The 12,469-nt window shown below is 44.9% G+C and overlaps 1 protein-coding gene across 5 annotated transcripts in view; it reads left to right on the top strand.

Moving 5' to 3' along the window:
• The window catches only part of SEMA6C (semaphorin 6C), a 130,907-nt gene that overhangs the window by 89,607 nt on the left and 28,831 nt on the right, over window positions 1-12,469 (top strand). For all 5 annotated transcript variants that reach the window (XM_072114791.1, XM_072114789.1, XM_072114790.1 and 2 more), the window contains exons 7-10: window positions 6,254-6,355; window positions 6,502-6,592; window positions 7,682-7,804; window positions 10,862-10,950. In XM_072114791.1, the coding sequence (XP_071970892.1) occupies window positions 6,254-6,355; window positions 6,502-6,592; window positions 7,682-7,804; window positions 10,862-10,950 (405 nt within the window). The remainder of the gene's footprint in view (window positions 1-6,253; window positions 6,356-6,501; window positions 6,593-7,681; window positions 7,805-10,861; window positions 10,951-12,469) is intronic.

The following is a 12,469-nucleotide window of genomic DNA, read 5'->3' as shown; positions in this document are numbered from 1 at the left end:
TATCTCATCAGTGTAAAGCACGGACTGTGGATCCACTCTAGCCTTTTTATATCTCATCAGTGTAAAGATTGCACTCTAGCCTTTTTATATCTCATCAGTGTAAAGCATGGACTGTGGATTCCACTCTAGCCTTTTTATATCTCATCAGTGTAAAGCGTGGACTGTGGATCCACTCTAGCCTTTTTATATCTCATCAGTGTAAAGCACAGACTGTGGATTCCACTCTAGCCTTTTTATATCTCATCAGTGTAAAGCATGGACTGTGGATTCCATTCTAGCCTTTTTATATCTCATCAGTGTAAAGATTGCACTCTAGCCTTTTTATATTTCATCAGTGTAAAGCATGGACTGTGGATTCCACTCTAGCCTTTTTATATCTCATCAGTGTAAAGCACGGACTGTGGATTCCACTCTAGCCTTTTTATATCTCATCAGTGTAAAGCACGGACTGTGGATTCCACTCTAGCCTTTTTATATCTCATCAGTGTAAAGCACGGACTGTGGATTCCACTCTAGCCTTTTTATATCTCATCAGTGTAAAGCATGGATTTAGCTTTTTATGTTCGACCTTCAGCCGTCTTCTTAAGTTCCTGACTTTTTAGCTCTCATCAGCATAGTGTGAAGTTCCTTAATTGCCTGAGCCTTTTAGGCTTTCATACAGGACCTAGTTGGTCACATCTTTGATGGTCTTATGGTCTTTGCTAGCCTTTCAGAGCTCCTCATCAGCACAGGACAATTATTATTGTTGTGTTGTCTTCTCTGTGCCAACCTTTTTAGAGCTCATCAATATAAATTATCGTTTATGGCCTCTATTTGCTTTTTTTTTTCTGTACCAAGCTTTTTAGCTCTCATTAGGGTAAGGAATTAATCATCATCATTTTACCGAGCCAGGATTTTTTTTTAAGATGAGTTAAGTATAAAGCGGTGGTTATAATGTATTATCTCCTATTGCTCAGGCAGACCTGTAAAGGTCAAGAATTATGGGCTATGCTTTCTGTGCCAGACTTTCTAGATCTCATCAGTAGAAGGGAGTGATTTTGCCAGTGTTTACTTTGCATTGTGCCAGACTTTCTGGTTTTATCAGCATATGAATCAATGGCCTTCACCATCTTTGTACTATTCCAGCCTTTTTCCATCTCATCAGCACAATGCAAGAGTTAATGCTTTTCATTTTTTTGTTCTGTGCTTGTTTTTTTTTAAAAAAAAACCTCATTGGTATAGGGCCATTATTATAGACTGTTCTCTCTTTTGTACTATGCCATGCTTTCCAGATCGGTGTAAGGCAATGATGATAACAACCAGACTGTGCCAGACTTTATAAATCTAATCAGCATAAAGCAGGATCATAGCATGCGCTTTCTTCATTCTGTTCCAGACTTTTAAAATCTATAAAGCTGTGATCATGTCTTTTCTGTGACAGCCTTTGTAAATTTTATTGGTTTTGGTTGACATTTTCCTTCGACCATGCCCGGTTTTCTTTAGATTTCATAGGTGTAAGGCAATTATTGTGGACATGGCTTTATCCAAATTGTGCCAGACTTTTTATATGTCATCAGTATGAAGTGAGTATCATAGAACACTCTCTCTTTCTACTATTTCATGTTCTCTGGCTCTCATTGGTGCAGGATAATGAGCCAAAACTCTGTGAGAGCCTCTTTGTACTGTGTCACACTTTCTGTACCTCATCAGTATAAAGTAATGATTATAGACTGAACTTTCTCTATACCATATGACACTTCCTAGATCTTATACCCGTATAGGGCTATGGCCAAAGGTGTCTTTGTAGTATGTTAATCCTCTTAAAGCTCATCAACACAAGTCATTGATAAGGACATACACTCTTAAGATGGTGTCCCACTTTTTGAATCTCATTAGTATAAAGAAATAATTTTGAAATAAACTCTTATTCTACTTCTACTTTTTTGGATCTCTTTAATACAGGTCCACAATTATGGCCAGAGCTTTGTGTAAAATTCCCACCTTTTTCGAGCACAAGTCACTGATTATTGCGGGTTCTCAGTACTGTGTCACACTTTGTAGATCTCATCAGTTACAAGTAATGACTATAGAACGGCCTATCCTTGTTCTATGTCAAGCTTTCTTGATCTCATCAGTATAAAGCAATGATTATGGCCAGAGCTCCATGCCCACCTTTTTTAAAGCTCATCAGCATAAGTCAATGATTATGACCTGTTCTCTCTTAGTACTGTGTAATACTTTCTAGATCTCATCAGTATAAAGTAATGATTATTAAAAAAAAAACAACACTTTCCGTATCTGCAACGTAATGATGTGCACTCTCTATATACAGTACATACTATATATACATATATATGCCGGATGTGGAAGATCTCATCAGCATAAAGTAATGAATAACGCCTGTACTCTCTTTGTACTGTGCCACATTTTTATATCTCATCAGCTGACCTAGAAAACACTCAGTGATAACCGTAAAGTCATAAATTTTTTTTGTGTTGGGCTCTGGAGTAAACTTTATTTTTGGGAGGGTGGGGGAGTGGCAGGCGATGGTATTTAACAGCTGGGCCTGTCAGGATGTGATTGGCTTACATCGATCCTAAGAGCTTTTCATTCATTTTCATTATCTATTGGGTCGCTTGATAGGATTTATCGATTTTTTTTTTTCTCTCCTCAAGGTGCTCAACAAGGATAAATCAAAATTATAGGTGGCGGGACAACGCAATATAAACGCTGACAGATTAGGACGTCTGTATCCCTTCAAGATGTCTTTGAGAAAAGTTTTTTACGGAGCATCAGGCTCCAATCTTCTTTGACACAGCTAAACTTTTATCATCGGTATAAGACCTTTCCTTGTACTTTTACACTCATCAGCGCAAGGCAGGGGCTATGGCTGTGTCTTTGTATATCTCATCGGTATAAAACAATGATTATATGATGACCTCTCTTTACGATGTGCCTGGTTTAGTAGATCTCATCAGTACCGTGCAAACATTAAGACTAGCGATCTCTTTGTACTGTGCCAGACTTGATCAATCTCATCAGCATAAGTCAGTAATTATAGCATGTACTGTTTTTGTTCTATTTCAGACTTTCTAGATCTCATCAGTGCAGGGCAATCATTAAGACTAGCAATCTCTTTGTACTGTGCCAGACTTGATAAATCTCATCAGCATAAGTCAGTAATTATAGCGTGTACTGTTTTTGTTCTATTTCAGACTTTTTAGATCTCATCAGTGCAGGGCAATGCTTCTGACCATTGACATCTTCATACTGTTCCAGACTTGATCAATCTCGTCTTTACAAGTCCATGATTATGGCCCATGCTTTCTTTGTTCTGTGCCAGACTTTTCATATCTCATCAGTATAAGGCAATGATCATGGCTGTCCTCTGTGTGTACTGTGCTAACCTCTTGTATCGGTATAAGACAATAATTTTGGCTGACCCTTTGCTTGTACTTTGCTAGTTTTAGATCTCATTAGCGCAGTTGATACAATACCAATAACTAGGAGCGTCAGAGAACTGGTCTACAGAGTTTTCGGGATTAAATATAACCAAAACGGACACAAAAGAAATTTTAATTTTACCTTCAGAGGTTGTGTCGGTTCATACGGTATCGGGGAATGATTCCTCCGTATAAGTCAATGATTATGACCTGTTCTCTCCTTGTACTGTGCCAGCCTTTTCATATCTCATCAATATAATGCAGGCATTGTGGCGTTCCTCTTTTTATTGTGAGCTAGGCTTTTACAATCTCATTAGTTAAGACAATAAATTATAGATTATAGCCTCTCTGCTCTTTGTACTGTGCCAGCCTTTGTAAGTCTCATCAGTACAAAGCAATGATTATGACCACGTTTTCTTTGTACTGTGCCAGACTTGATAAATCTCATCAATACGAGGCAATGATCATGACCTGATCTCTGTTTGCACTGCTCCAGTCTTTCTAAATCTCATCAGTGATAGACAATGATTTATTACTGTGCCAGACTTTTAATATCTCCGTATTAGACAATGATTATGAGCATGACTTGATTAATCCCATCAACATAAGGCAATGGTTAGAGTCTGTGACAACTTTGTTCTGTTCCAGACTTTACATATCTCATCAGTATAAGGCAATGATCATGACCTGTCCTCTCATTGTACTGTGCCAACTTTTCTAAGTCCCATCAGTATTACGGCTCATTCCCACAGCCAAGTGCTCACCTGGACCAGATACCAGGCAAGCACAGGGCGGAAGAGGGGAGGGGTTAACGCTCTTCACCCCTCCTCCCTCCATAGGCAGACGAGACCGACTCGGTGGCGATGCAGAGACTGGGGGCCATAGAGGTCTATGGGGGCCGTGATCTGGTTGCAAACCGTTTTGCCAGATCATATCCCCCATAATGGCCATGTGAATGTACCCTAACAGCGGATCCACCACTTGTATTGTTCCAGTCTTTTTAGATTTCATCAGTGTAAGTCATGGATCAAGACCTACCCTCTCTTTGTACTGTGCCCACCATTCTAAGTCTCAATAAGATTATGGTGGATCCAGTCCTTTTAATGTGTTAGATATTTTAGACTCATCAGTATAAGTCAATGACCGGTCCTCTCTTTTGTATTGTGGCAACCTTTTTAGGTCTCATCAGTGTTGTGGTGGATCTACAGCTGGATCAGTATTACATCAGATACACTCCTCTTACTGTACCAGTCTTTAAGATTTCATCAGAATAGGGCAATGATCATTACCAGCCCTTCTCTATGTACTGTGCCTGACGTTCTAAATAGTATAAATCAATGATTACGGCTGACCCTCTCCTTACACTGTTCCAGTCTTTTTCAAACTCATCAGTATAAGGCAATGATCATAGATGTACTGTGCCAGTCATTTCATACCTCATCGGCATAAGTCAGTGATCATGACCTGCCCTCTGTTTGTACTGTGCCCACCTTTCTATGTCTATTTCTATCTGTATTATGGTGGATCTACTCCTTATACTGATGAGATCTAAAAAGACTGGCACAGTACAAGTCAACGATAATGACCTGCCCTTCTCCTTGTACTCTGCCTGACTTTCTAAGCCTTATCAGTATAAGTCAATGATAACGGTTGAACCTTTCCTTGTACTGTGCCAGTCTTTTTCAATCTCATCATTATAAGGCAAGAATTATAGCCGTACTGTCTTTGTACTCTGCCAGTCTTTTTCAATCTCATCATTATAAGGCAATGATCATGACCAGTGCTCCCTTCGTACCTTGCCAGACGTGATACATCTCATCGTTATGAGGCAATGTTCACGACCTGTCCTCTCTTTGTGCTGTGCCAACCTATAAGTCTCATCAGTATTACAGCGGTTCCACTCCTCGTACTGTGCCGGTCTTTTTTAATCTCATTATTATAAGGCAAGGATTCTAGCTGTACTGTGTCACTTTTTTCATATGTCATCAGTATAAGTCAATAACAATGGTTGACCCTCTCCTCGGCAATCAATATTAATTCTGCCAATTTTTTCATGTCTCATCAGTAGATCACGGCTGACCTTGTACTGTGCCAGTCTTTTTAGATCTCATCAGAGCAGTCTCTACAATTCTTCTAATCTGATGGATAAGGAGCTTTCAAACTTGTATACAGTGGCCATATCATCACCCAGCTTTCCCAGAATCAAATATAAGAAAGTACAGGCCATCCCAGGGTAGTTTTTGATTTCTTTTTTACATTCAGTCCTCGAAGGAACAGACAATGATTACAGAGAGAACGGATCAATCACCTCAATCGTTCCGGGGAAAAGCTTTCAAGACTTCACAAGTGATGAAGGACCTCCCCGTGAGCGCCGCCGATTGCAGCGGTGAGGGCAGAAGATAATTGAGATTCTGTCCCTCGCTGAGCCGCCATTGTTTCGTAGCTTCCTTTCGCCGATGTGATGTGGGCACAAGGTGCGGTTGTCGAGTAACGACGCGTTTTGAGATAAAAACCGGATTTTTCCCATTCATCCGGACCCACCGCATCCTTAAGGCTTTATTACCGTCTATATATCACACGTGGCAATATATACATCTCTACCATACCTGTCAGCCATTTTTGTCCGTTTTTGGGAAAGCTGAGTAAAATCCAAGATGGCCGCCATCACCAATGCCATAGGCTTTGTCATCCAGCTTGGCCAGGTATCTAAATCTGGTGATACGGTGATGAGTGTCTGACTGGTTATTAGAGATTTCCATAATTTCCCATTCAGGATTGGGGAAAGCTGGGTAGTTGTGTGAATTATTTATGACACTTCTCGTTGTCTCCAGGATGAATGTTACAACTACATCAAAGTGCTGGTCCCCAAGAACGACCAGACCCTCATCGCCTGCGGCACCAACTCCTTCAACCCCACGTGCCGCAACTACAAGGTGAGCAAAAACCTGCGGCTTTCACGTGTGTGTACGGTATATTATTTTATAAATTGGCGAAAATTATGTGCCCCCCCCCCCCATGCTCCTTTCATCTGGGGGTCTAGTAGTGGGGATTGTTTTATATATATGTGTGATCCTCCTAGATCAAGACCCTGGAGCAAGATGGGGAAGAGTTTAACGGTCAAGCGCGTTGCCCCTTCGATGCCAGGCATGCCAGCGTGGCGCTCTTTGCAGGTAAGAATCAGCCACAATATGGATGAGCCTCTAAATCTACTGCCCTCATTCATCGCCGGCCTCCTCTCCCCTCTTTGCCGGCCTCCTCTCCCCTCTTTGCCGGCCTCCTCTCCCCTCTTTGCCGGCCTCCTCTCCCCGATTTGCCGGCCTCCTCTCCCCTCTTTGCCGGCCTCCTCTCCCCTCTTTGCCGGCCTCCTCTCCCCTCTTTGCCGGCCTCCTATCCCCTCTTTGCCGGCCTCCTATCCCCTCTTTGCCGGCCTCCTCTCCCCTCTTTGCCGGCCTCCTCTCCCCTCTTTGCCGGCCTCCTCTCCCCTCTTTGCCGGCCTCCTATCCCCTCTTTGCCGGCCTCCTCTCCCCTCTTTGCCGGCCTCCTCTCCCCTCTTTGCCGGCCTCCTCTCCCCTCTTTGCCGGCCTCCTCTCCCCTCTTTGCCGGCCTCCTCTCCCCTCTTTGCCGGCCTCCTCTCCCCTCTTTGCCGGCCTCCTCTCCCCTCTTTGCCGGCCTCCTCTCCCCTCTTTGCCGGCCTCCTCTCCCCTCTTTGCCGGCCTCCTCTCCCCTCTTTGCCGGCCTCCTCTCCCCTCTTTGCCGGCCTCCTCTCCCCTCTTTGCCGGCCTCCTATCCCCTCTTTGCCGGCCTACTCTCCCCTCTTTGCCGGCCTCCTCTCCCCTCTTTGCCGGCCTCCTCTCCCCTCTTTGCCGGCCTCCTCTCCCCTCTTTGCCGGCCTCCTCTCCCCTCTTTGCCGGCCTCCTCTCCCCTCTTTGCCGGCCTCCTCTCCCCTCTTTGCCGGCCTCCTCTCCCCTCTTTGCCGGCCTCCTCTCCTCTTTTTGCCGGCCTCCTCTCCCCTCCTTGCCGGCCTCCTCTCCCCTCTTTGCCGGCCTCCTCTCCCCTCTTTGCCGGCCTCCTCTCCCCTCCTTGCCGGCCTCCTCTCCCCTCTTTACCGGCCTCCTCTCCCCATCTCGACAGGCTGCTTTTCCCTGCTCCCTGGCTCCTGCTTCCCCCCTCCTCACCAGCCTCCTCTCTCCCCCTCGCCGTCCTCCGCTCATCCCCGGCCTCCCTTCCCCTTCATAAACCTCTGTTCTCTCCCCCTATAGATGGGAATCTGTATTCCGCCACGGTGGCTGATTTCCAGGCCAGTGACGCCGTCATATACCGGAGCCTCGGGGAGAAGAGCCCCGTCCTCCGCACCGTCAAGTACGACTCCAAGTGGCTGAGAGGTGAGAAGTCTGTGATATGTCACCTGCGCTGTTACATTGTAACAAACTGATATTCTATTTTTTACATCACAGCTGAGGGTTTGTTACAGTTTATTCTAGAAACTCTGGAACAGGTTCTCCCTGTGCTGATACATTGTAACAAACTGTCAGGACAGGAGAGAGGATCGGAATACTGGAGACTATTTAGAATGAGTAACAAACCCTCAGCTGTGAGAACAAGGCAAAGACACACAGGCAAAACTACATAACAAGTGCATGATAATCTGACCACTAGGTGGCGCTGTGTACACAGTATATGATGTTACAATGTGACCACTAGGTGGCGCTGTGCACACAGTATATGAGGTTATAATGTGACCACTAGGTGGCGCTGTGCACACAGTATATGAGGTTATAATGTGACCACTAGGTGGCGCTGTGTACACAGTATATGAGGTTATAATGTGACCACTAGGTGGCGCTGTGTACACAGTATATGAGGTTATAATCTGACCACTAGGTGGCGCTGTGTACACAGTATATGAGGTTATAATCTGACCACTAGGTGGCGCTGTGTACACAGTATATGAGGTTATAATGTGACCACTAGGTGGCGCTGTGCACACAGTATATGATGTTATAATGTGACCACTAGGTGGCGCTGTGTACACAGTATATGAGGTTATAATGTGACCACTAGGTGGCGCTGTGCACACAGTATATGAGGTTATAATGTGACCACTAGGTGGCGCTGTGCACACAGTATATGAGGTTATAATGTGACCACTAGGTGGCGCTGTGCACACAGTATATGAGGTTATAATGTGACCACTAGGTGGCGCTGTGTACACAGTATATGAGGTTATAATGTGACCACTAGGTGGCGCTGTGCACACAGTATATGAGGTTATAATGTGACCACTAGGTGGCGCTGTGTACACAGTATATGAGGTTATAATGTGACCACTAGGTGGCGCTGTGTACACAGTATATGATGTTATAATGTGACCACTAGGTGGCGCTGTGTACACAGTATATGAGGTTATAATCTGACCACTAGGTGGCGCTGTGTACACAGTATATGAGGTTATAATGTGACCACTAGGTGGCGCTGTGCACACAGTATATGAGGTGATAATGTGACCACTAGGTGGCGCTGTGTACACAGTATATGAGGTGATAATGTGACCACTAGGTGGCGCTGTGCACACAGTATATGAGGTGATAATGTGACCACTAGGTGGCGCTGTGTACACAGTATATGAGGTTATAATGTGACCACTAGGTGGTGCTGTGCACACAGTATATGAGGTTATAATGTGACCACTAGGTGGCGCTGTGTACACAGTATATGAGGTTACAATGTGACCACTAGGTGGCGCTGTGTACACAGTATATGAGGTTATAATGTGACCACTAGGTGGTGCTGTGTACACAGTATATGAGGTTATAATGTGACCACTAGGTGGCGCTGTGCACACAGTATATGAGGTTATAATGTGACCACTAGGTGGCGCTGTGTACACAGTATATGAGGTTATAATGTGACCACTAGGTGGCGCTGTGTACACAGTATATGAGGTTATAATGTGACCACTAGGTGGTGCTGTGTACACAGTATATGAGGTTATAATGTGACCACTAGGTGGCGCTGTGTACACAGTATATGATGTTATAATGTGACCACTAGGTGGCGCTGTGTACACAGTATATGAGGTTATAATGTGACCACTAGGTGGCGCTGTGCACACAGTATATAGCGTTATAATGTGACCACTAGGTGGCGCTGTGCACACAGTATATGAGGTTATAATGTGACCACTAGGTGGCGCTGTGCACACAGTATATGAGGTTATAATGTGACCACTAGGTGGCGCTGTGTACACAGTATATGAGGTTATAATGTGACCACTAGGTGGCGCTGTGTACACAGTATATGAGGTTATAATCTGACCACTAGGTGGCGCTGTGTACACAGTATATGAGGTTATAATCTGACCACTAGGTGGCGCTGTGTACACAGTATATGAGGTTATAATGTGACCACTAGGTGGCGCTGTGCACACAGTATATGATGTTATAATGTGACCACTAGGTGGCGCTGTGTACACAGTATATGAGGTTATAATGTGACCACTAGGTGGCGCTGTGCACACAGTATATGAGGTTATAATGTGACCACTAGGTGGCGCTGTGCACACAGTATATGAGGTTATAATGTGACCACTAGGTGGCGCTGTGCACACAGTATATGAGGTTATAATGTGACCACTAGGTGGCGCTGTGTACACAGTATATGAGGTTATAATGTGACCACTAGGTGGCGCTGTGCACACAGTATATGAGGTTATAATGTGACCACTAGGTGGCGCTGTGTACACAGTATATGAGGTTATAATGTGACCACTAGGTGGCGCTGTGTACACAGTATATGAGGTTATAATCTGACCACTAGGTGGCGCTGTGTACACAGTATATGAGGTTATAATGTGACCACTAGGTGGCGCTGTGCACACAGTATATGAGGTGATAATGTGACCACTAGGTGGCGCTGTGTACACAGTATATGAGGTGATAATGTGACCACTAGGTGGCGCTGTGCACACAGTATATGAGGTGATAATGTGACCACTAGGTGGCGCTGTGTACACAGTATATGAGGTTATAATGTGACCACTAGGTGGTGCTGTGCACACAGTATATGAGGTTATAATGTGACCACTAGGTGGCGCTGTGTACACAGTATATGAGGTTACAATGTGACCACTAGGTGGCGCTGTGTACACAGTATATGAGGTTATAATGTGACCACTAGGTGGTGCTGTGTACACAGTATATGAGGTTATAATGTGACCACTAGGTGGCGCTGTGCACACAGTATATGAGGTTATAATGTGACCACTAGGTGGCGCTGTGTACACAGTATATGAGGTTATAATGTGACCACTAGGTGGCGCTGTGTACACAGTATATGAGGTTATAATGTGACCACTAGGTGGTGCTGTGTACACAGTATATGAGGTTATAATGTGACCACTAGGTGGCGCTCACTGTCCTCTCCATGTGTCCCCCCTGCAGAGCCGCACTTCATCCACGCAGTTGAATACGGTAATTACGCGTATTTCTTCTTCCGGGAGATCTCCATGGAGTACACCACGCTGGGGAAGGTAGGTGCTCGGGGGGGGGGGGGGGGTTGGAGGTGCTGAGGGTGATAGTCATGTGATGGCGGCATTGGGGACAGCCTCCCCGAATCACAAGAAAGTTACACATCACCCAAACCACTGCTGGGAGCCGCGTATCCCAACATCACCCGGGCACCAGAGGGCATGGGTACCCACTGTACCACACAGGGGAGGAGTAGATACACAGCTCAGCAGACAGTATCACACAGGATAGGATTAGATACACAGCTCAGCAGACTGTATCACACAGGATAGGATTAGATACATAGCTCAGCAGTATCACACAGGAAAGGATTAGATACACAGCTCACCAGACAGTATCACACAGGATAGGATTAGATACACAGCTCAGCAGACTGTATCACACAGGATAGGATTAGATACATAGCTCAGCAGTATCACACAGGAAAGGATTAGATACACAGCTCAGCAGACAGTATCACACAGGATAGGATTAGATACACGGCTCAGCAGACAGTACCACACAGGATGGGATTAGATACACAGCTCAGCAGTCAGTATCACACAGGATAGGATTAGATACACAGCTCAGCAGACTGTATCACACAGGATAGGATTAGATACACAGCTCAGCAGACAGTATCACACAGGATAGGATTAGATACACAGCTCAGCAGACAGTATCACACAGGATAGGATTAGATACACAGCTCAGCAGTCAGTATCACACAGGATAGGATTAGATACACAGCTCAGCAGTCAGTATCACACAGGATAGGATTAGATACACGGCTCAGCAGACAGTACCACACAGGATAGGATTAGATACACGGCTCAGCAGACAGTATCACACATGATAGGATTAGATACACAGCTCTGCGGACTGTACCACACAGGGGAGGAGTAGATACACAGCTCAGCAGACAGTATCACACAGGAGAGGATTAGATACACAGCTCAGCAGGCAGTATCACACAGGATAGGATTAGATACACAGCTCAGAAGACAGTATCACACAGGATAGGATTAGATACACAGCTCAGCATACAGTATCACACAGGATAGGATTAGATACACGGCTCAGCAGACAGTACCACACAGGGGAGGATTAGATACACAGCTCAGCAGACAGTATCACACAGGATAGGATTAGATACACGGCTCAGCAGTCAGTATCACACAGGATAGGATTAGATACACAGCTCAGCAGACAGTATCACACAGGATAGGATTAGATACACAGCACAGCAGACAGTATCACACAGGATAGGATTAGATACACAGCTCAGCAGACTGTATCACACAGGATAGGATTAGATACACAGCACAGCAGACAGTATCACACAGAATAGGATTAGATACACAGCTCAGCAGTCAGTATCACACAGGAGAGGATTAGATACACAGCTCAGCAGACAGTATCACACAGGATAGGATTAGATACACAGCACAGCAGATAGTATCACACAGGATAGGATTAGATACACAGCTCAGCAGACAGTATCACACAGGATAGGATTAGATACACAGCTCAGCAGGCAGT

Source organism: Engystomops pustulosus, chromosome 7, assembly GCF_040894005.1.
Source record: "Engystomops pustulosus chromosome 7, aEngPut4.maternal, whole genome shotgun sequence".
Lineage (NCBI taxonomy): Eukaryota > Metazoa > Chordata > Amphibia > Anura > Leptodactylidae > Engystomops > Engystomops pustulosus.
This window is presented reverse-complemented; position numbering and strand designations above follow the sequence as displayed.